The 26,216-nt window shown below is 37.3% G+C and overlaps 1 protein-coding gene across 1 annotated transcript in view; it reads right to left on the reverse strand.

The window, feature by feature from the left end:
• Positions 1-26,216, reverse strand: part of Samsn1 (SAM domain, SH3 domain and nuclear localization signals 1) — a 56,220-nt gene that overhangs the window by 11,481 nt on the left and 18,523 nt on the right. Inside the window, exons 3-6 of the mRNA XM_036203445.1 lie at positions 22,762-22,911; positions 17,785-17,914; positions 15,139-15,290; positions 12,431-12,482 (exon numbers count right to left, since the gene is read on the reverse strand). Of these exons, the coding sequence (XP_036059338.1) occupies positions 12,431-12,482; positions 15,139-15,290; positions 17,785-17,914; positions 22,762-22,911 (484 nt within the window). The remainder of the gene's footprint in view (positions 1-12,430; positions 12,483-15,138; positions 15,291-17,784; positions 17,915-22,761; positions 22,912-26,216) is intronic.

Here is a 26,216-nt window from a genome sequence, read left to right on the forward strand (position 1 = left end):
TAATACTGGATGGCTAGAGAGGCTGACCATTGTGCTACAAACTTATTCACCAATCCCTATCCATATAGTTAGGACACCTCAGGCTCCAAAAGAGTGTTCTAAGGAACAGAAGCAGATGTGGAGAGCTTCTTGGGAGCTCCATCCAGAAATTAACCCAGAAACACTTAAGCTATATTTGGTCAGTCAAGGCAGTCAGGACCCACCCTAATTCTGGAAGGAGCAACAGGCTCCTCCTTGGCATGCAGTAAATAGCACAGAATTTATATTTATCATCAATCTTACACATCTTCCACAACATCTAAAAATGACTTGAGATGTCTAATTCATGATTATTATATCTTTATTTTCCACTTAAAATCTTGTCATAGATTTGTTTCACTTTGTTATGCAAAACTAAACTTTAGTCTTGTCTTTCTTTTATCTAACTTTAAAATGTGAGATGAGTATGTGCATGTAAGTCCAAGTGCCCATAGTGGCCAGAAGATGGTGTTATATTGCCTGGAGTTGAAGTTACAGGTGGTGGTGGGCCACCCAATATGAGTGTTGGAACTGGTCTGGGGTCTTCTGCAAAAGCAGCATGCACTCTTAACACCTAAAGCATCTCTCTGACCCTTTCCCTAACCTTTTAAATAGCTCTCATCAATAGGTGTCCATGGAGATTTAAAGACATGCACACAGTTCTAAAGCCACTAGATTAATTATGTACATGTCCCTCCTTTGATAGCAGCTAGTTTTTATTTATGCCACAAGATCCACGAAACTCAGTTTCAGTTTCTTCACTGGTAGCTCATAACCTCACAGTGTGTGAGCGTCTTTTTGTGAGAACAAGGTTAGACAAAAATGGCCACGTCACATTACAATTCATTTTCCCTGAATCACATATTTCTTGACTGAAGAGAAATGTGTTGCCTCTTTTTCTCTCCAATACTAGCAAACATCTTAATTAAAAGAGCAGGGCAAAGACACATGAAGTGTTGTGCAAGTTCTCATTTTAAGATGTCTTATATTGGTGTGAGATTAATCTAAGAAGACATTTCCTGTAACCACTTAGGGCCCATAGAAGTCAACAGCTTAATGGGGTCCCATGCTTATCTGCTGGTTTAGCTGTATTTTTAAACTATTGTTTTGGTTGTATTTTTAATCTACTGGTTTGGCTGTATTTTTTATCTGTTGGTTTGGCTGTCTAAGTGAGTATTTATTGTCTTTAGACAAGTCTGTGTATTCTTTTTATTTATTTTTCTCTGAGATTTTGTACTATCCCAGTGGTACACAAATCTTGGTTTTGATATAGTCAAGGTCATTTAAAGTTGATTCCCTCCAAAATCAAGCACTTTTGTGACTGGGTCATCTAGCTCCCTGGACCTGTTAAGGCTTTTGAGGTGTACATAAGGAGAAGCAAACTGATAAGCCAAGCAAGGAACTCCTGCACATGGAGAAATATTGACCATGAAAATGTAGTGTAGTGGTATTTATTTGGAGGAAAATGATGCATTATATCACTTAATTCTTTGTATAAAAACAAAAACAAAATAAAAAATATTATTATGGAAACAATTCCACCCTTTCACCACACCCCACCTAACCAGCAAGCTATGTATCTATCAGCTGAAGGAATCTTGTTGTGAGGTCACATTCTGCCAAGCTTCCCAGGATGACTACTTTCTCCTCCCAAACCTGCTTTACTTTGTGTAGCAAGGCCAGTTCAGAAAGGAGTATTTGCTAGTGGGACTATTGATTCAGTAAAATAGCTGCAATCTAGTGGTGGTGCCAGAAAGCCTATTTTTCCCGTTGAGAATGATCAACATATTTAGACTGAGGATGGTAAAAATGTGAGCATGAAACCACCTGATTATATTTGTGACATTACTTTTGGCTGCTTAGGCAAAGAACTTCTTGGAAGTTCACAGATTTGGATGTTTTAAATACCTTTCTTTCTTTAGAGAAGAAAAATTGCCTTCTTCAAAATTAAAATTGATGTTCCCTGGAGACCACCTGCCATCTTGTGTGGGACATCTTTCCCAGCATCTTACTGTGACTCTCCCAGGCTATCTGAAGCTAAGTTTGGTTAAAGAACCGTTAATTAGGAGCCAGGAGGCCTGGTGTTGATACTTTCTTCTGCTTCTCCATGGCTGCTGACATAGGAGGAATCACTTAACTTTCCTGGGGGTCCTTTTCATCTGCCACTTAAAGCAAGGATGTGGAAATGCATAGTCATCCCTTTCAATTCAGGCAGTCGAAAGAAGCTATACCAATTTAAAATGTTGCTCGATCAAGAGAAAGACTTCAACTCCCCTTACCTTTAATGCACTCCTTAGTTCGGCTCTCTTGATGACAGACACACTCTGAGAACCTTGCCTGGGGTGTGAAGATGGAAAATGTAGAACTGGTTTTCTCCTCTCAAACACCTTTAACAGCAACATTTCCAATCAGACTGATGCCCACTGTTCTATTTCGGGCAGCAAACTCCTTGGCCACAGGGTCTGTACAATTTCTGCTCTTTCTCAACACAGCACTTTGCTAGTACATGTAAACTCTGTGTTAATTATTTTTGGCTGTTAGCTGAGAAGGAAGAAAAGCTCACATTTGCTAAATAAAGAATGACAGAGTAGATTTAGAAGTGCTCTCTCTACAAAGTGGTTTCCACTGTGGAGCTAATGCAGACTTTTTCTCTTCGCTTCTATGTGCTGCTCACGGTTATCGATTAATCATTTTTCATTATTAGCTAATGTCTTCTTGGTAGTTTAATGTGTTTGACTTTCCTTCTGGCTCTGGGGAGTGTGATGCTATAAACTTGACACTGTCAGCAAAAGGATTCCAGAGATAATTTCTTCTACTAAAAAGTAAATAATAGAAGATGATGTTTTTCCTTCCTGTCCTTTTCAACCATGTGCTATCTGTACATGACCAACAGTAAGGCAGAAGGCACTGCTGATATCATCCCATTTCATTTTGTTCATCCTGCTAGCTTCCACAGTGGTCAAGGATATACTATTCTGTGTCTTTTAAGAAGGGATGGAGGCCCATCCTTAGAGCTGTAATATAGCCAGAGATCTTCCAGTGTTATGTGAAGGAAAGACTCTGGTTGAGGTCTTCCCTTTAAGTACCTATGCATGTAAAACTTCTAGGTGATAGTGAAAGAACTGATCTGCTTTTTGGGGTTACATTTCACAAGAATCATTTTATCAGTGAGAACTCAATAGTTGAAGAAATTTAGTTTATTATAAAAATGGAAATTTCCAGGACAAGGAAGTAAGAAGTTGAGCATCCCCAGTTGTTACTCCCCCCACCCTGTTTCTGTTCCCTAAGGAATCCCCGTGGGATGGAATATCCTCCTGCCAGGTCTTAACCAGTAAGTGTACTTACCTAACAAACCTATGTCCATTGTCCTGAACTTTCATGGTGTAAAATCCAAAAGTAAAACCAAATACATGCTCCCAAATTGATTACTTTATGTACTTGTTGTTGTGGGAAGATACTTTGTATCAATGTCAGAAGGAAAACTCAAAGCTGAACACATGGTCCTGGTATCATTTCCTTGAATTTTAGGTATAATTTGTTGACCTTTCAGTGTAGAAGAGAGGAATCTTGTTCCTTGTGACATTGAACATCCCTTGCCACAGAGATACCCATTGCTAGTCAGCATACTATTCAGCATATGGTCCCTTCTCATACAGCACATTTCCTATGCTCCAGTCATCTATGATTTTGGATAAATTTGCAGTTAATATTAGAAATATGCTGGCATTACTTACACACAACTGTTCATTAGCAAAAATAGGCTGGTCCATATATACAATACCAGAATCATTGTGGATTTGGCTCATGCTAGCTTTGTTCCACATCTAGGAGTGATGCTACACTCATGCATAGCTTCAGCAGTCCAGAATGTTCTAATATGTGGGTGTCCCAGCATACTACTTATCCCCAAAGGCAAGGAGATAGAGGAAACAAAGGTGAAAATCCAGGAGCTTTTCACCGTGTCATACTGGAGGTGACTATTTATCATTCTGTTCACACTTACTTGGTTCACACTAGTCACATTGTCTTAACATGTTGTAAGAATGGGATATGTAATTCTCAGGTAGAAATAAGAAGATAGGGTGGTAGTGATATCTGCCTTATGGGTGATAACTTGCATTAATTTTGTAATTATTTTATTTCTTAAATGTCCTGAAGTTCATATAATGGATATCTTCTTTTCTTAAAATTTTCTCTTTATTTTTATTTTTGTTGTGTGTGCATGTGTGCTTGTGTGTGCACGCCTGTGTGTGCGCATGTGTGCATGTATGTGCATGTGTGTGTGTGTGTGTGTGTGTGTGTGTGTGAGTGTGTGTGTGTGTGTCTGTGTGTCTGTGTGTCTATGTGTCAGAGGAGACCTGGAATTAGAACCCTTGGAGCTGAAGTTACCAATGATCAGGAATTACCTGATGTGGTGGCTGGGAAACAAACTCTGGCCCTATACAAGGACAGTGTTCTCTTTTAATCTCTGAGCAATCTCCATAGCCCCAAATAATACTGTCTATTTTAGCTGTGGAAATTAAAGAAAGACAAATTCTCTTTATCAAGCTATACCACTTGGGATTGTAATTTAAGACCTTTAGAAATTCTGGATGATTTAAGTCTGGCTACAACATCATTAATGCTACCCAAGAGGACTAATAGGAATTTAAATGTCAATGTGTAGAGATTTACTTGGTTACTGTGAATTCTGTTTGGAGTACCTGATTCAGTGGCCTGGCATTGACACCTTCCAATACCGAAAATTTCTCTTACACTCTTAGCCAAATCTGTGGTTAATTATACAGACCTTCTGCTGAGTGGTATGACAGAAGAAATATAGTTATTTATTCATTTGGGACAAAATCTTACTATGTAGAATAGCACCATAAGCTCACTAAGTAGCCCAATATGGCCTCAAACTCTCAACAATTCTCCTGTCTCAACCAGTCACGTGTAGGGAGTAGAGCTGTGTGTCACCATGCCTGGTTTGGTCTAATTGCTTCCTAGACAATCCTCCTGTTCTCAGCTCAGATTCAGTTGTAAAAGTTCCACTTTTTGGAGAATGTATGAACTGAACTGTTGATCAGATTCACCAGCGCTGGCATTAAGATTTATCTTCTTAGGCCCTCTAAATCATTTACTAATCAGTCTATGTTTCCATTTTTTTTCCTCTAACATTTTCTGTCTTGTATTGGTTCATATTGTGAGTTAAAGCATGAATAAAAAAAGCCAAGTAATGTTTTATAAATTTTATAAATATGAAACACTTCTCAATGGAAATATATTTCAGTTATGACATTTAGATTTAATGCTCATGAGCTTCATTCAGATTAATATTTTAATCAGAAAAATAATGTGCCTCACTATGAAATGATACCAGAATCTTTTGTGATCCTTAGCACAGTTCTAATTGCTTTAATTAGGACTGTTTTCTCAATGAATCACTGCTACTCTGAAAATGTAATTATAATTTCAAGTAAATGTTTAAACAAAGTACAAATATTATTCTTGAGTATGTATTTGAGATTTAATATAGTCTTTTCACTTCATTTATATGGAAATTCTCTTAGCACTGGATTAAGAAATTCTTCTTAACATTTTCTTCTTCCTCCTCTTTAGCATATTCTTTCATATTATATGGCCTGTAGGTAGTTAATTATGATTTGGAAGTGACGACCCTAATGGCTGAAATCATGAGAAGTTCAAAATACTCAACTCACTTTCTAGGTCACTACAAATTAATTATACTTTAGCACCAGTAACAGGCTCAGGTGCTATGATGTAGAGGAGGCAAAAAGGATGAATCCCTCCAAGATGTACCTGCTTCCAAAATCTCCACCAATGGCAGGAGCCTGAGATTTCTCATTTTCTGGGCAATTTCCAGCCTGTTTGTAGAGTTCTGGGACTAATTCAGTGATGGAATAGAGAGTCAGAAGAACAGAAGTTGCAAATCACAGGGGAGAGAATCTGACAAGAGAACCAACCAAACAAAGTTAGATTAGTGTGCGTTTTAAAAATTATTTTCATTGTAAATGATAGCATGTTCACAATGCAAAACATAAACCACCCGAATTAGAAATGTCCATATGCTCATGCTGTAGAGAGCCATTATTAAAGTATTCCATGTTTCTGTTCAGGTTGTCCCCAGTACCTGCTCATACCATGTTAAGGAGTAGTCCATGTCAATGCTATGATAAACTCAAAACATAGTAAAGCACAGTGAATTTAATCTACCAAATGCAATCTAGCATCACAGTACAATAGAGAGTGTTGGCTCCATCACATAGGATAGAAGTCACATTCAGCTTGCCCTGGCCAAGGTCAGAAGATATACTTTCTTAGTGGCTGGCTGGATACAGCCAATATCTGGGGAAAGATCAGCACTCAAAACTGAGTTTCTTCTTAGTAAGTATCACTTTTATGCAAATGTTCGGTAGAACCATCAACAGTCACTGATCGTGTATACAGGTATGTATAGTTGAATATATTTATCTATATACGCACACAAAATAAAAACAAGTGCATGAATATATGCATTCATACAACTGTATATTGTTCTAAAATAGAAATTATAATGATATATGGTAATCATATTCTGATGATGTTTTATATAATCTGAAAAAAATCAGTGAAGCTAACCATTTCTTGATTAGGCATTTTAGGTTATTAATTACTTACTAAATCCTCTCTCTTTACGTGATGCAGAGGTTGTAATTTTTGCCCTAGAGAGCTATCAGTTTTGTAAGAATAAACACAGTTTTTGCAAGTGAGAGAATTCTTAGGGTGACATGAGAAAACATGGCAGGAAATTAATCTGCGCTGAGGGTATCCAAGGGTGTCTTTTCAGAAAAGATTAACAACTGAGCTAAGTCTCAAAGGCTAAAAACTTCAGCAAAGATTGGTGTGAATGTCCTAGAGAAGAGAAAAAAGCCGTTGGTCGTTCAAATATCATGTGCCTAGATCACATGGAAAAAGTGGAAGCCATCTGCTGACTGTAAGGGGTAAGGTAACGAGGCAGAGGTGGTAAATTTATGGACTGGAGGATTAGGTAGAAATGGACCATTTAAGTCAGTCTGAATGAATGCTTGGATTTCATCCAGATAGTATGTAGGAAGAAAGAAAGGATTCTTAAACTGGGGTGTTGAATCATCACGTTGGGATTGTAGAATCTCTACCAGCCTTTGAATAGACTAAAAGAGATAAGTATGGAATGATAAAGGTTATTTAAGATGATATTGTAATTGATTGTATGTATGCATATGTAAGTAAACACTGAGGTAGAGAGGATGAAAAGAAGAGAATACAGGGATTAAACAGGTTTTAATGCTAACATTTGCTGTGACTGAATGACTGACTGCATGTGAATTATGAGGATGAATGGTGGTATAACACAGGGTTTAGAAAGAAGTTTCTTTTTGACTGCTTAGATTTGAAATTCATGTGGGATATATTGAACAGCTGTGGTTGACATTTATATGAAATATTAAAATAAGTCACTGGCTTGGCTAAACGTTTAGACTGAACATGATTAAGAGCCATATATTCTCAACTTTGCTATATGTACAAAAATCAAGATTTAAAAAAGTCTACTGCCAAGACTGTGTTCTACATCAACATAAACAGATTTTAAAATTCCCTGGATGGTTCTGATGGACACATAAGACAGGATCACAATCTGGTGGCACAGACCTGTTCATTTCAACATACATTTGTACATAATGAAATAATTCGAAATGCTTTAAAATTCCCAAGGCTCAGAACACATTCTGTATGAATTAAATTGAAGTACATGGAATATTTTGCATCATGTCTACTGAGACACAGTACACTAGGAAGTTTATCATTTAAAAATTTTTTTATTGTCCATGTGGTTGTGTGGCAATATGTATACAGGAATATAGATATATATGGAGGTCATAAAATGGTGTCAGATCTCCTGGAGCTAGATTTACAGGTAGTTGTGAGTCACCAAACATAGGTGCTGGGAAATGAACTTGGGTCCTCACCATGAGTAGTTTATGCTCTTAATCACTGAGCAGTCTTTCTAGTCCAGATTCATAATTTTAAAAGTAGAAATTTCAGTGTATGAAGTCACCACATCCCTGGCTTCTCTCTCTTCAGAACAATGTTTCCAAGGTTCATCTGTTTGTGGTAGCAGTAGTAGACTCCTGCCCAACCTAAGTAATTTTCCATTGCAAGATTTCTACCCATTCATCAGTGGAGGAGATTTGGGTTACTTCTTCATTTTGACAGTGGTGAATAATGTTACTAAGAACCTTTGTGTCTATGCTCTGACATGAACTTTCTTTTTCAGTTGGAATTGTTGACTCATTTCATAACTCTGCCTTTAACTCTACAGGAGCTTTTATGGAGGAACTGATAAACTAATTTTTTCAACCATATATACCATTTTACATTCCTACCACAGTGCATTCCAGTTTTAGGTTTCCCTCCTGCTCAGCATCTTTCCTTTTAACTCTAGCTGTTCCATTTGGTTGGGATTAACATCTCATGCCTTTTTGATTTGCATCTCTCTACTGTCTGGTGTTATTCAGTGTTCTTTCCTGTACTATGAGACCATTTGTATATCCTCTTTGAAGAGATGTGTGTTCAAACCTTTGTCCACTTTTATTTGAGTGTTTTTCCCTTGAATTTTAATAATGTGTATTTTTCCATTGTTGTGGAATATTTTATTCGTATCTTTTGGGTCTAATTGTATTTATTTAGTGTTATCAAATGTTTCTATTTCTTGCCAATTGTAGGGCCCTGGAACTCCCAAGTTGTGTAACTGCTGCCCTACTTGCCAACCTGGACCAGATGTCCTGCCTATGCTGATTCCCTGCTGGTCTCCACTCTCCTGAATGCTTAAGGGAAGTTCCTTGTTTATGTATCCTGCATTTGGTGAAAACAGTTTAGATGCAAGAATGTAGAACATCCTACTGTAGATGTATCCTGCTTGTTAAATAAGAAACACAGAGCCAGTTGCAGAGTTAAAAACCACGAGGTCAGAGCCAAAGCAGAAAACCTTACCCTTCACTGCTTCTGCGGTTCCTCCTCTCCGCAAGAGACCTACTTCTGTGCGTCCTGTCTATTTAAAGACTTTCTGTTCTCCTCCCTCATTGGTTGTAACCCAGCCACATGACCTCCTCGTCACTGCCTGTTTGTACAGACCTCCAGGTCTTCTATGGTTGGTATTGAAATTTAAGGCGTGTGTCTGCTATGCTGGCTGTGTCCTTGAACACACAGAGATCCGCCTAGCTCTGCCTCCCAAGGGCTGGGATTAAGGGCGTGCCCCACTACTGCTCGGCTTCTGCTCTGGCTTGCTCTGACCTCAAGGCAACTTTATTGACATACAAATAAAATCACATTTCAATACAAATAAAATATCACTATATTTCCCCTTTTCTATTTTAATAAAAAGAAAAAAGGAAAAAGTTATAACTAATATAAGAAAAACTACATACAAAAGTACAATAACTATATATACCATATATACAAACAATAAATACCTAAACAATGTCTAGTCCATTTGTAATTGACAAATTCAGAGAAAATAATTCCATTATCTATCCTATTTTCGTAAGTCCAGAATGTACCTGATTCACTTTTTATCCTAACTTACATAGCTAACGGAACTGTCTTATAACGTCTTTCAAATTTATACACTTACAGCTCTTAGTGAGTTTTTTCTGAAATCCTTAACAAAGATAATTATTACTATAACTAACTGATCTTCAATTCCCTCAGAGACCCAAGAAGGAAATAATACTACCTAATAAAAAATAAAAACAAGAAGTGCATGCAAGCAGCTTCCAAAAAAAAAAAATGTGAGTTGACAGAAACAGCCAGCTGCCTGGACAGTCACCTGAGGTTTCTCCACAGTGTTGGGGCATCATCTTCAGCCTACAGGCTTAGCGTATCTGACAGACTCTTTTGTGAACTAAGATGTATACAAGGTCAACAGTTTGACCTCACATTTGGTGAGAGCAGTCCATGTACCAGAAACACCTGAATTCCATTAGTGTCATGTCATGATTCAGGATTTTAAATTCTGGAAATTATTGATGTCTTTTCAATTCAGCTGTCCATTTTTCTTGGCTGTGTATATGTGGCTTCATCTTGGCATCCTGTTCTTCTCCACATCTCTCTATTAAACGCCATTCTACTATTGAGAGAGGTGAGCTTAGTTATTCCTCAAGAATAACTGTTTCATCTGCTGTTCCATTGCACATCAGAAGCCATTGGCCCACTCCCTGTTCAGCTGCCTTCAAAGAAAAGGACATGGTACCTTTTACAGATTGCAAAGGTCATTCACTTCAGGGATGGTGCCATATTGTCCTGGCTTCAGAAGATGCCTTTTGTTAAAGCCACAACCACACTTGTTTTGGCAAGAATTGGTAGTCCTTGGTTTCATGTCCTGTCTGTCCTGTTTGTCAGCAGTTGATTCAAGGATACTTTGTTGTCCAGTGGCTGACTTTTGCAACAATGAAAGTTAGTTCCATATGCAGTTTCCTTCAATGCCCATATTTTCTCTGAAGTAGATTGGTACTGCCAGGAGCCGTCATGTCTCATAGTCATAGCAAAAAAGAAAAATTCTTAAGTTATTAAAACATTTTAAATGCCCATATTCTGTAGATCTCTGAAGGGTTTGAAGATGACCTGTCTATCTAAAATATATCTGTTTGATCTTGACAACACACCTAATATGACTACAAGTTCAATTGTAATGTCTAACCACTAATTTTCATTTCTATATATCCTAATAGTTGGTAATACTAACATTCAAGGATTAGCAAATTACAATTACATTGTTAAATGAATGGTATAAATACAATATCTCGAACAAGATTAGAAATACGTATATGGTATATTCTAACAATCTCAATCTCAATAATAATAATTTGTATACAATATAAAACAATCCAATTGAATGTAAAATATTTAAAACTAGTAATTGTCTTTTTTTTTTTTTTTTTTTTTTTTTTTTTTTTTTTTTTTAACAAGCACCTTTTGCCTAGCCCTTTACCTAACCCTTAACAACAACTTGTAACCAACCCTCCTAAACAATGAAAACTATCCCAGACCCAATACCCATAAAAAGACCAAAAAACCACCCACCCCACACCACCCCTTTGGGAATGTGGGCGTCGAATTCTTAAAATTGCTTCCTGCTGGGTATGGGCGAAGTTATCTTTATTCTGAAAAGAAAAATTTTGGGTTAATTGACAAATTCTAGGAAAGATAACTATATTCTTTGTTATCCATAATGCCAAAGTTCAGGGTTTATCTCAAGTCCTTGTTCAAGCAGTCTTTGAAACTGGATCATCTCAGCTAGCCATCTCAGAATTGCTCTAAGCACTTTGTAGTCCAAAGCTGATCTGTAGATGATGTTTGTCAGCTTAGTGATATTATTTTCCACGTGGAATTGTCGTTGTGGGGCCCCATCTTCTTCCTGGAGATTTCATTTGATGTTAGGCCTGGCCGTGATTTCCTGCAGAAAACTGAAAAGAGACTCGAACACAAAGACATGTATAGGCAGCTAATCGAAGCCTTTTCTCTAAATTAATTAGTACTCATATGACCATTATTATCTCACAAAGTTTAAAATATATATATATATATATCTTGTGAATTCTGATATAAATTCATACTTTAAGAAAAGTTTAAAGAATCAGAATAGAGTCAAGAATTGAGATTAGTAATAGAATAGTCCCTTAATTAATTTGGTTTTCTTCCTGTCCCATGTCAGAAGATGGCTCTTTCTTCTTCTGGTATGATACAGGGAGTTTTCATTTTCTTTTTAACAACATGCTTGAGTTTAAAGGAGGAGAGAGCCATTCTCCAACTCCAAAATCAGCTTGGAGCTTTAATTGAACTGGGACTACAAGAAGACTAAGAGTATTAATTTTTTAGAGAAGAGCAGAAACAAACATTTAGAAAAGATTTATGAAATTTTGTAGATGATATACCAATAGGCCATTTTACTCTTTTTCCTGGGACAGATGATTTGTCCTTTTTTTTTCCAGTTGTCTCATTTGTCCAGTGTTCTTCAGATTCCTTAGCCTTCATTCTCCTAAAAGACAAAAACAAAAACCCTTCCCAAGACTAATTTTGGGGAGGTCCCCTTTTGGCCAAGTTACATCTGATTAAATGAAAGGCATGTATTAATGGTATAAGTGAGTTTAAACTGGATGGTCATGTTGGTTGATGAACTATCACCTCTTCTAATTAAGAGGTCTCTCTTGTTCAAATCGAACCTTTATCAGTTTTTGATGGTACCACAGCTTATCTTCTCCTGCAGAAACAAAAGCAAAACCTCGTCCCCAACGTAACACATGCCCTGGTTTCCATTCTTGAGGTCAGCACATCCTTGAAGTATATAGGCTGATTTAATTCTGTTGTTTTTTTCTATTAACCAATGTCTCTCTGCAGCTGTTGTTTCCCATCGGTGTTTTACAGATAATGTCTATGATGTCTCCTTTCTAAGGACAAAACCAAACACAAGTCAAATTCCAAAGCACCACGATGCTTTGGTTAATATAGACAAAGAACATAACTGTAGAAATTTTCGAGGAAGGAAGGTACTGTGCTACAGGTCTTCAGAGACTACAGAAATAGATGTGAGTTCACTTCTTCAGTGAAAGTGTTCACTATGGAGCAAAGAAAACACCAGCAGGCTTTTCTTTTCCTTACCATAGTAACTCACTAACTTACATTTGCAGAGCAACATACATGGTATACATGTTAAATATATTGGGTAAATAGTATGGGGCATCAGACTATTGCTATAAGTGCTGAGAAACAGTGATAATAAGTGATCTTTCACAAGCCTAAATGAAGTTTAAGATGGTCTCAGAACTCACACTCAAGTTTTGTGAGCTTAAAAAGGATCCCGTTTTATTCCCCCTCCTAAACCGATACGGAACAAATCAACCAACCATCATTTAAACATGCTCTCTTAAAAGGGAAGAAAGACACTCAGACTTTGCCTATGATTTTAGCTCTTCTAATATAGTTTATTTACGGTATAAAATAAGTCCATGTAAACTGTTTTTATCAAACTAAAGTAATGGGGAAAACTATCTTTCTGGGCTGGGTGGCAACCTAACTTTTCAAGGTACTTGAAATATAAAAGGATTAATCTGTTTGGTCTGGCCAATCATCTAGCTAAAGGACTAGGAAGTGGCTTCACCTTAAGCTGTGCTCGAGGCAGAAGAGAAATAAATAAAGAGCCCGTTAGTGACCTAAAGAGCTATCACTCCCTAGAACTGTCACCTTCCTATAGTGCTGCAGACAATTCCTCAAGTCTGTCTGAATCACTCAGAAAAGCATAACTTTTCCTTTTCATCTCTTATCTCTTTTCTAAATGTGCCTTCCCTAATGCTTTGCCTTCTTTCTTTCTCTGCAGGGCTCATCTCTAGAAGTGGCTGCTTTTCTGCCATGTGGGTGGCCTCCATGCAGAACTTATGCAACTGCCATGTCTTTCTCTGTAGCTGGGGAGACTTACAACTTGCTGTGCTTTTTTTTTTCTTTTAAATTATAATCAAACTTTCCTCAATTTTGAGCCCATTGTTAATTCTTTTATTAATAGCACTAAGAACTTTATGTAAGGACCTCAATTTCCCAGGTAACATGTTGTGACCTCACTGGGATTCCCCAAAATTTATGGTAACACGAAAAGGAGATATTATGCAGAATAAAATCCACAACAAAGTTTTCAATGAAGCATGAACTAGGCAGATTGACATGGCCAAACCAAATAGCATTTTGTGTATTCATATCTAGGACTACATTTATCTGTAGAATGCAATTATTGGCAAGAATAAAATTTCTCCTGGGGATATTTCTTTATGAGGAAATTTCATTTCTAGGAAAATACATGCCTATTTTATGAGTCATACTTACTCAAATAAGAATCATAGTTACTCTTTTGAGATACAACTTTACATGCCAAAGAGATGCTATAGGTCCCAATATTTGATACTTTTAAGGCTCTATCCTTAAAGTTATGCTTAAATCTATATTTTTATACAATTCTATAAATGTATGATTAACATGAAACACAAATTTTATTTGCTATAGTAATATACAATTGAGTATGATTGTGATTGAAAGATATGATCTCTCTGATTTGGTATAGTATGTGTACTTGTCTGCTTTCTGGGTTTGGGTCTAGGTGTTTGCACTTTTCCCTGAGAGAATGAAATAACAGGCCAGATGCTATCCACCTAAGAGACCAGCAATCTCCCTAGGAGCTCTAACAGGTGTCTAGGTGTGGCAGTTCTTCACTTGGTCTTTCCTGTCAGATTTTACACTTTGGTCTTGTACCTTGTAACTTTTAAACTTCTGCATTTCAACAAAGTTAACAGGTGACCCAGGCAAAGAAGGTTTCCTTCCTCAGGAACTGTGGGATCTTTATTGTGTTCTATGAGAGATCCAGAAAATCACCTTAATGGCACATAGGCATAGTTTCATAGGGATGTGTAAGAAACTATGTTCTACTAACACATGGGAGCTTTAAGGACTTCAAATCTTAGGGAGTTCATAATAAAGCTGGCAGCCTGACTTAGGCAAGGGGTATTCTTATGAAGACAACAGCTAAACCATACCCAGGTTTATGACCTACAAAAACTGTGATTGAATTAATATGTGTTATTTGAAGCCTCAGAGCCAAGGGTAATTTGTTGTAAGGTAAAATTTGGCATGGGAAAAGTGCTCTGGTTACACAATACAACTCAATTAGAAAGAACTGGATTTGCCCAACCATGTCTGGATCCCCAAGCCTTTGCTCTGCTGGGTTCCTGCCCCCTAGTTCTGTCTTCTCTCCCTCTCTTCGCTCCATTATTTTTAATCTAGTTGGAATCAGGTGGGCACGTCTTGCTGGTCACCTCTGAGAGTTTCAGAGTTCAGAAAAATGCAGACAATTTATCTCTTTCCCACAGACTCTGCACTTGTATTGTCTTATACTAATGGCCCCAGTAGACTGATCCCTCTTACCCCATCTTACATTAAGTTCAAATTCTTCCCATTGGGGACCAGTCCAGCCTACTATGAGAAGAACGTACTTCCTGTAGTCCCAGAAGCATATCGTGCAACTAGCATTGGACAAATCAAGGAGCACATGTAATGTGGGCCCACCTTGATTTTGAGGGAGTCGGTGTCATAGGGACTTGGTGTGAAGTCTGTGTGCACTCTGGCACGGCCACAGAATGGCCCTGAGTAGGGGCTGTCGTCATCCAGCCGGAAACTGTCCCTGTTACTTGTTCCATCTGAACAGCTCGTTACTCCACCTGGTGAAGGAAAGGTTCACAGTTCTTAGGGAAGGTTCTCAGTCTCCTGCATTTTGTCTGGAACTGGAGTGATGGATGCCAGTCTCATCAAGCTCCTACTCAAACTCCCTCAGTGGCTCACTCTTCTGAGATAGCTCTGAATAGTCTCCTCACTTCTATTCCAATACCATCTCATTTTGAACTCTATGATCTGATCTAGCTTAAAGGGCAGTAAGCAATGCCCACTCGCTGAATTGGAGCAAGGTACAGGTTCAAACCGTGACTTAGATAAATAATTTCATACTAAAAAAACTAAGATAGAATTTGATAGACACAGTTTAATTACTATGTGTTATTATTGATTATAAATGCCCAACACATGACATTTCAGGGTTCCCTATAACTTACATAATTGTAATAAACATTCTCTCCAGAATTCTGACTGTGTACAAAGACCATGAGAGAGAACATACAGAGGTGATACTTTTGGTTGTCGTGCTGTGGAGAGGAAGATTGCCTTAAATATCTGAAACTCTATACTATCCTAATCTGCCTGTATGCTTGTTTTCTGGTCCCCTTCCTTTCTGGTCTTGAATTTCAAGTGTAAGAAAACAAAACAGAACGAAGCAAACAGGAGGAAGCATTCCCTTCTGCTCCAGTTCGTTTCTTTTATGTGGCGTCAGTTCTGTTACCAATGGAAAGTCCTCCCTGTTTCTCCCATGCCCTCAGTCTCCTCACTTCCTCCTTCAGACTGACCCTTTGCTAGGAGGCAACAGCTGAAGTTTCACTATGATGCATTATGAAAAGAGCTAAAAGTCCTGCAGGACATTCCACGTTGTGCATGAACAGAAATGTAGCATGTAAGTGGGACGCTATCTCCCCATGCCTCCCTTCTAGATGAAAGTGTGGGTGCAGGCTTTGCCTTGTGGGTTGGACTAATAAAATTCTTCCCACATTCAGTACCACAACTTGAATTTGATAACTTCTTGTGGTGATATTGTGTTTTCCAAAATATTGTGTACCCTAATAAATTTATCTGGTGTCAGAGAACAGAACAGCCACTAGATATAGAGGCCAGAAAATAGTGGCACACACGCATTTAATCCTATCACTTGGGAGGCAGAGATCCATCCGGGTCTCTGTGAGTTTAAAGCCACACTGGAAACAGTCAGGCATGGTGACTCATGCCTTTAATCCCAGGAAGTGAGCCTTTAATCCCAGGAAGTGATGGCAGAAAGCAGAAAGGTATATAAGGCATGAAGACCAGGAACTAGGCTGGTTAAGCTTTCAGGCTTTCGAGATGCAGTTCAGCTGAGATCCATTTGGATGAGGACTCAGAAGCTTCCAGTCTGAGGAAACAGGATCAGCTGAGGAATTCGCAAGGCAAGGTGGTTATGGCTTGTTCTGCTTCTCTGATCTTCCAGCCTCACCACAATACAAGGCCTCAGGTTTGATTTTATTGATAAGGCCTTTTAAGATTCATGCTACAACTTCTAGCAGAATGGTTCCTTATGAAATCTGAAACACATACACACACACACATACACACACACACACACACACACTACATCCTTCAACTGTTTCTACATTAGTTTTTCACCACAAAATAACTGTTGTACAGCTAAGATGAATATAATTGAGGATTTTTAAAGTACAGGCTTTTTTGGAAGCCATCTTCAAATAACAGAAGTAGTTGATTGCAAAGGAAAAGGAAAATAAACTTTGTAGTGACATTTGAAAGTCCCGAAGAGACTGGAGGAAAGATAACAGTTGCCATCTAAAAAGACATGAGGCACCAACCAGCACCATCAGAACTTTCTTGTAACTATTGTAGCAGAAACATGTGACTGAATCTTGAGTAATGACCTTGTAGACAAATATCAGCAGTCCTTCCAGCTCTGTGCCAATCCTCTTTCCCACCCGACTCCTGACATACCTAGCCTTTGGAATTAGTCATTGCTTCGGTCTCTACTTACTTATGGTAAATTCAAATGACAGAACTGAGGCAAATGCCTTGCACTTTGCAGAAAACCAGGAAATCTTTAAAAATAAAGAAAGGAAAAGGGGGAGGTAGAAGAAGAGGAGGAGTGCGAGGAATGAGGGAGGAGGGAAGATGGGACAAAGAGAGAAAGAGAAAAGCAAAGAAGAAAGATAGGAAAAGTAAACCAGAATTTTACTTCCATATTTCAAATAATTTTCTATCTTTTGACTCAAGATAACACTAGGTTTCCTGAGCATACAATTTTGACATCAGGTTTTATTATCAATACAATTTTTTGAGGCATTTTCACAAGAGCCCTGCAGGCTATAATGTCAGCGTATACTATCCTATGTGCCACAATCAATAACTGCATGTATATTCCATTTATCCAACCTCTTCAACTTCTCTATCATCAAATGTCTGCATCTTTGTTTTTAATCTGGTAAACAACCTCAGGCTGACCACTCATTGTTTTTTAACTAGTTTAACCCAGGCTTCATTTCCTAGATGTCACCCTTTATGCATCAGCCTTACTTGAAGAGCTCTGCCCACTGTAGAGGCTATCCATAGAGTCGCTGGGTTTCAGGGAGACCTTCTCTGTGTGTGTTCCAATCATGGGATCACTGTTCCGATATGGGAGGGCTTCCTCTCCATTTTCCTCCTCCTTCAAAACAAAACATATCAGAGGTTAAGTGTACAGATCGGATTTCCATGGAGATGTTCGCTGTTCACACTGACTCTACAAGCAAGACACATTTAAACAATAAAACACTCATGAATACATCAGCATAAAATATGAGAGTCATTAATCTTCAGTTCATTTTCTAGGAAAACAGTTTAGAGGATATTTGGGAAAATTCCCTAGATGAGACATTATTTAGTGTGAAATTCAACTGCAATTACAATGGTCTGTTTTTGAAAATAAAGATGAATATCATATCAAGATTATTTAATCAGAAATGTTAGCTGTGTTGGCATCAGCGCTTTGTCTGTTAAAGTGTGGTCACTCCTTCATGTTCTTCCTCTTATCTATTCGCCACCATTACTAATCCTTTGAGATCTGATACTACAGGTTTGAGCTCTGCACATTTGTTTTATGTCAGTTATTTGCACGCTACCAGATCACTAGATATGAATAAAACATGCTCACTTTGCAATTCTAAAGCAAGCCTTATTTCAGGAGCTTTACAAATCTCATACTGTGCTTGCCACCCACTCAAGTGAAAAGCAAATCTTGCATAAAATTAGAAAAGACAGACAATTTCAAAACAAATTACATTTCCTTGAAAACATCTCAAATGTTTGCCATTTTTAGAAAGTTTGGACAAAGCCTATGAATTTCTTAATACTCATCACATTGTAATTCAATAGTCATTTTTGAGCATTAGTGAGCATTGATAAAACTTCATAATAAACATAGACTTGGTTTGATTCTCTACTTTTATCTATTCTTTACTCATTCAGTCATTCAAGGAATGTGTATAAAGCACAGCTTAGGTACCTGCCACCTTTCTAAAATTTGTGGTACTCTAGTAAACAAGATCACAGATAAAAGATTTTTGCTCTAACAAATGATGTTCTTGTCTGAATGGGTGAGGCATACTGTAGAAGCTTTATATGTCTTGAAGGGAGTTGGACATATGTTCATGGAAGTATTAGCAAGAGACATATAAGTGTTGTGAAGGAGATAGGATGTATAATTTGAGGGAACTAGTAAACTGGGCAAGAATGGAAAAGGGTAGTTTATTGAGGCTAAATGAATTCCAAAGATTTCAATTGTAAGGTAACAAATGCCCAGCATCTACTTGAAAATGTATGAAGATATCCTTTTATAATATGTTGGCCTGAATTATAAGAAAATAGCACTTCTGTTTTCTTCTGAGGATACTTTTCTAAGCAAGAGGAAAGATAAGAACAAAACTCAAACTCATAATTAGCCTTGGGTGTTCAGGCCAATGTCATGAGAGAAAGGCGGGTATTGCATATTAACTCAAAGCACTGATTGAGAGCCAATTCATGAAGAATGTCATAGACCACTGCGGTAGCCAAGAAACATGACACCTAGATTTTAATGTGTGTTGTGAGAAGCACATGAACCTTGGGTTGGAGACGGAATGTTATGATTCCATATTGTTTGTCATCTCCAAAAACTCACATGTGCATTAAATTTCCACTATGAGGTATCATAAAAGGGGAAACTTGATCTGACTTTGCTGTTTAGAGGCATGGCCTTTGGGAGTTGATTGGGATTAGATGAGGTCATCATAACAGAGCCTCCCCAATTGGGTATTGGTGGCTTTACTAACAAATGGATAGACACTAAGACATCTACACATATACTGCACTTGTTGCTGTGTGATAACCTCTATTGCCTTGTAACCCACCAAAAAGGCCATCATAAGATGTGGCCACTCAATCTTGGATCATAACTGTGACCCCAAATAAGGCTGTCTGTGAATAACCAGTCTTTTGTGTTACGCCATTAGCAACAAAAGTAGGACTAATACACCTTAGTGGTTCCAGTTATTTCTCTTTGTGTTTACCAGTGTGTTTGCACTGAAGCCAGACCATCCACTGCCTCAGTAGCTGAATAACATTTGTGCCTGTTCTGATGTGTGGGGAGCTTATCTAGTAGGAAGTTTTGGTTCAAAATCCCCACAGACGTAGTCAAAATGTTCTTAGAAGAGGGTTGAAAGGAGAAACTCTGGTACTTATCTTCGCTCCCTCTCCTTTTATAGATGTCAGCCTTGTACTGCCATTGCAAGGCTTGCCCTATGCATAAGAGTTCTCAGGTGCTGGGAAGTTGCAGCATACCTTTAATCCAAGCACTCGGAGGCAGAGGCAGGTGGATCTCTGTGCATTTAAGGCTAGCCTGCTCTACAAAGAGACTTCCAGGACAACCAGGCTGTTACACAGAGAAACCCTGTCTCGACAAACAAAACAACAACAAAGAGTTCACAGTCATTTCCCTAGCTAATCCTCGGTGTTTCTTTTATTTCTTGGAGATCTGCTCCACAGAGGACCAGCTAGAGGACACTGTAATGAAGGAACCCTTTACAAGACATTCTGAAGTTTTAATCTGGGGCCTGATGGGCCCTGTTCCTGCCTTTCAGGGATCTTTTTACACTTTCTTGTCCAGAAAGGATCTTATTGGAGAGAAAATAGACAAAACTTAAAGGTGGCTGTGTTAATGCAGGCAGGGGAGGCTAGCAACTTGGTTTAAATCAGGGACAATTTGAATAGAAAAAAATAAAGCCTTTTTTTTCTCCCCTGAGACAGGGGTTCTCTGTGTAGTTTTGGTACCTGTCCTGGATCTCGTTCCGTAGACCAGACTGGCCTCGAACTCACAGAGATACACCTGGCTCTGCCTCTCAAGTGCTGGGATTAAAGGCATGTATCACCACCACCCGGCTTGAAAAAATAAAGTTTTAAGTATTCTTTGGACATTAGAAACAAGAGGATAATAATGATTATATTATGATGTATAATGATAATTATGTTCAAAGTGGGAGAAAGAATTTGGAGTGAATCTTATTTCCCCTTACTTTTTCTTTGGCATCTAGAATCATGAAAATGTGGTCTTTTGCCACTGGAAATAATAGATGAGAAATAATTGTTTTCTGATAGAAATGTTGAGAATTTCAATTTTTTAATATGTATAGGTTGTGGTATCTATTGGACATTTCTGTGATACCATCAAATTTGATTTAATATAGCAAGTAAGTGAAGAAGTTATGTCTAGAGATACTTTGAAAAACAGTGGCATAACACTAAGATCACAAAAGAAGAGAGGGTATATTAATGGAGCACCTAGTATTTTAAGAAGCCTTGAGAAGACTTAATATTTAGGGAGACAGAAACAAAAGCAAAGCCAAGAAGAGTTCTGTGAAAGAGAAAAGTTCAAAGAATGCTTAAAAACAAAGAGAAAATTTTGCATGTAAACATGTCACCACATGTGTCTATAGCTAAAAAGCAAAGTGTCATTGTGTTTGGCAACAAAGGGGTTATTAATATTGTGATAGAATTCTGGGGACAGAATTCAAGTAGAGGAGGGCTGAAAGAGAAAATGGGCATAAGACATATGGATTGACAATATAGACCTAAAAGTTTATGCATACACTTTTAGATTTATGATCTGTATGTTTATATCAATGTTGAGTATGATGAACTGACTTTAAACATTGCTACCAAGACAATGCAATGGGGAAAGAAGAGTTTTCAGCAAATGAAGCTGAGTCAACTAGATATTTACATAAAAAGAAGGAAGCTTTCCTCCCCCGAAACACCAGATAGAATATCTAACCACAAATGGCTCTTACACTAAAATTTAAAAGCTAAAATTGTAAAGCTGTTAGGAGAAAAGGCAGACGTAATCTTTATTATATTGTGTTAAGCAATATTTCAAGTATGATGCCAAAAGCAAATAACAAGAAAAAAGAGAGAAGTTGGACTATTATAAAATTATAAACATTTGGGATACAAATAATACAATAAAAGTGAAAATGCAATTCACAGGATAATAGAATGTACATTTATAATTCATATAATGGATAAAAGACTTACTCAAAAATTATATAGACATTTAAAACTTATTAAATGACAATAACCAAATATTTAAAAGCAGACAAAATATTTAAATAGACATTTCTCTTAAGAGAAATAGATAGAAACAACAAGCACGTTAAAAGATCTCAGTATCATCCATTAGAAGAGAAACATACCTGAGAAATTACAGTGTGAATCAACTTCATCTGTGCTAATGGCTGATACTTAAAAAAATGCCACAAGCTGACATGATATAGAAACATTGGAGCCACTTACATATTGATATTGGGTAAGTAAAACTGCGCATAGTTTTGGGCAAGCAGTTGCCAGCTTTTCAAAATATTAGATGTAGACTTACCATATATCAAAAAAGAAACAAAAAATATTTTCATACAGAGAATCACACACAACTATTTACAGCAGCATTAATTATATTATGTCCAAAGTAGAAACAGCCTAAATACCCACCAGTAGATGTGGAAAAATGTAGATTATTTATAAATGAAATAGTATTTGGTAATAAGAAGGAATAAGTTACAGGGGCTTGCTACAATTTAAACAATATACTATTCTTCACACACTAGACATGTGGATTTTCTTCTTTAAAATGGGAGTAATAATCCTCTGAGAACCATACAACTGGGCCAACCAAATAGCTCAGTGGTTAAAGCACTTGCAGAGCAAGCCTGAGGACTTGAGTTTGATCCTAGGAACCCATGTACAAGTTGAAAGAGAGAGAGAATAGACTGCAAAGTTGTCCTCTGATGTCTGCGTGCACTCTGTGGCACTCACGTACACGAGAATACAGATTTTTATTAAGAACTACAGAACTTCTAGGTATTACAGTAGAAGGAAAAAAAATATGTCTAAGTGCTTCATAAAGCATCAAATAGTCTAGATCTAGGGAAAGAGCTGATTGAATATGTTACAAAATATATAAAAATATCGATGAGAAAATATACTTACTTTTTCCTCAGAAAGGGCTTTGATGTATTTTTTCCCCACTTTTTTCTTCATTGTCCATGAAATAGCCCTCATTTTTTTTCCTAGATTTGCTCCATTATTTGAAGTTTTCTTTTGTTCTTCATTTCCATTTGTTAGTTCCCCTTCATGGACCTAATGTAGAATGATTTTACAAAAGATGAAATGGTAAAGAAGAAAAGATCATTTGTTTTGAGTTGAGTGTTTTTCAGTGCTAGGGATTTCAAATGCTAGGCATGCACACCATATCTAAGCCCTGTGTCCAACCCTAAGAGGAGATTAGAGAGAATCCAAGTTTGGATTTTTGTTCATTTTGTGCTCTCCACATTCTGGGCAGAACACATATTGTTAAGCATTTCTAGCTGGCTACCTGCATGAGAAACTTGCTTGAAAGTTCTCATCTTTGCATGTGAAATTCCTTGAGAAATTCAGCTATGGTTTAATAGCTTTATTAAACAATCATTTTAGTTCTTGTTTTTAAGATGACCAAAATAGAAGTAATCATCAGGCAGCATGAGAGATTACAGTTATATGAGGGCAGGTAGTTTAGTGGAGGGGTTAGAAGATCCTTTATCACCCTTCTGTGAAGAGCATTACAGTAGCCTCTTGCATCTCAAAGAGATTGGCATGTTCATAGTGATGTTTAAAGAAGTTTGGAAGTTAGCTAAATCAGTTGAAATCTACAGTGTTTCATCTGACCGGGTGTGTATGCATGGTTATTATTCACTTTAGGTAATAGTATCTGGCTCAATCCACTAATAATGAAATTCTCACATAATTCATAGATTGTGTATCTATAACAATTAAGTCTTTTATCTGGTTTGCTGTTACCTTATGCTCATTAATAATCTTCCCAATAAAGTAGTGATTTCTTCTCTGACTCAGAAAAAATTTGTAAGTATTGGTTGTTGTTTGCCTACAAAGCTCAACAGCATAGCATAAATCCATGTGGTAAGATACAATGAATGATGAGACACTTCTCTGTAGTGATGTTAAATACTTTAGTATGAAAGTTTAACCACATAATTAACATTATTGTTAATCAATATTATGTTTATAAAATATATTACATCATATAGAATCTATGTATAATAACAATTCTTTATGAACTTGGCTACTTATCAGACATCCAAACAGCATCTTCAATGTTTGGGGACAGTTTGTTTTAACACGTCATTTGTGGTGATTCTGACTCACAGATGTACAACAGAAATTGAAAGAAACGGCAACAAAATATTGCATTGGTTGTGCATCTGCTTTACTTTACAAGGTTCTCAGTGAGGTTTGGACATGCTTTTGCCTTGACCATCTCTAAACTGCCACAGACTTCATAAGCTATCTGGGATTCCAATTAACATAGAGTAAGAGGAAAGAACTTATCTGATTTGTCATTATCCATGTTTGTCCACACTTCCTGTTGTTTTACCCGGTTTATTCCTCTTCTGGGCCCTTATTTTATTTGACAGTTTGTTTGCTCACTTAGTAGCTATCTGCATTTCCCACATGACACGTGTTCCATGAGAATAAAGGCTTTCTCTGTATGTTTCATTCCAGTCTCAAGAGTACTTCAAGACCTGTTAACTTTTGCTCAGTATCCTCTAAATAAATGAAATTCCTGATGCGGAAATTTGAGGCTGTTTCCCCCATCCCCTGAAGGACATATTTGGATTAGATGTTCTTGGTACCTCACATGTTCAATCCATGAACTATGAAGGCCATCTGCCTTAGTACTGCCCACCATGCTTGATAGGTGGATGGCCAGTCATTCCCAGAACATCAGAAATGATGGGAAACTTCTGATTAGTGAGCTTGAATATTTTAATATGAGAGTTTAACCACATAGTTAACATCATTATTAATCAATATTATATTTTGCTTCATATCTTACCCCAAATTGCCTATGATAAATATGAATGGACAGCCATTTTAAACCTCATTGCACATTATTAATTACTACATTCAAGGTTATAAAGGCAGAGTCTTTGCTTAATTCCAAATACCAGAATAAAATATAAATTTGGAGGCACTCAAGTTTTAGTTAGCCTTTTTCTTTTCTTTTCTTTTTGCTTAAACTTTCTTGTTTTAATTATTTTACTAATTGAAGTAAATATGAAAGTATGTTATGTAGTTAAAATTGATATTGTTACTATTATTTAGGCTTAAAATAATGTTTGTTTTTGCCATCATTGCTATAGAGGCTTCAGAGAAAGTGTCTCCATATATGTTAAATTAGTTGTCTTTTCTGTGAAGTTCTCCCTAGCCAGAACTAGATTTCTGCATAGGATACACACATATCTGTTGCTGTCATCATCTTCTTAAGTGATATTGCTGTCAGTCTCCAGGCCTTATGAAGTGGGCATTATCATCCTTCCTTACAACACTACTCTGGAATAGCTAACAGAAACCCTGTCATTGTGTTAGTATCTGTGGAAAGGAGGAAGAATTGATACTGGGTTTCTGAAAAAATGGGAAACTACTTTATCAGCTCTGCTAAACACTTTAGCAAATTACAATGCCATTACTACTTATTCCAAAGACAGTGAATGAGCTTGAGATACTTTGATAGGCTTATTAAAAACCACATAGCAGAACACAGCTCTGTGTATTTACACATGCACATACACACATACATAAGTAAGTGCCTATGCGTATATGTGTATGTGAGTCCATATATAATTATATATAGTCACCCATAAATGTAGAGAGAGTTAAAAGGGATTGCAGTGGTTGGTGTTTACAATCAATTTGGCAAGATCTAGAGTCACTTATGGAATGAAGCTCTGTGCTTGCTTGTGGGGGATGGTCTTGATTATAGAGTTGAGATGAGACGAGCCACCCACTCTAGCCACTGTCCCTGGCTGGGCTTTATCAACGGAGAAAGGAAACTGAGCATGCATTCATTGCTCTCAGTTTCTTGACTATGCATGTGGTGTGAGCTGCTGCTTTACATTCCTGCAGCTTTGACTTCCCCACCATGATGGACTGTAATCCTTCACTGTGCTCTGAAACAGACCTATACTCCCTAGAGTGGCTTTTGGCAGGGTATTTTATCCCAAGAGCAGGAAAAGAAACTAAGACAGGAATATATGCATAAATATGTGTGTGTGTGTATGTGTGTGTGTCTGTGTGTGTGATGGCTGATGTGTGTGTGTCTGTGTGTATATATATAAATTACATAAATCAATAAAATATATTTATTATACATAGAGGTATATGTTAATGGATATACTAAAAATAATATTATAAGAAATTTTATTTTAATTTATTTTATCTAGAATATCCCTTACTGACATAAAAATAACATATGATATATAGATGCATCTGTATGTAAGATTTATAGAACCTCTTTATCTAAAGGCTACTATTAGTGAGTTCACCGAGTTAAGGTCAGGTGAGGACTAGGTCTAAATATGTGCCTGCCGCATTCCTGGTTTTCTCGA

Source organism: Onychomys torridus, chromosome 12, assembly GCF_903995425.1.
Source record: "Onychomys torridus chromosome 12, mOncTor1.1, whole genome shotgun sequence".
Lineage (NCBI taxonomy): Eukaryota > Metazoa > Chordata > Mammalia > Rodentia > Cricetidae > Onychomys > Onychomys torridus.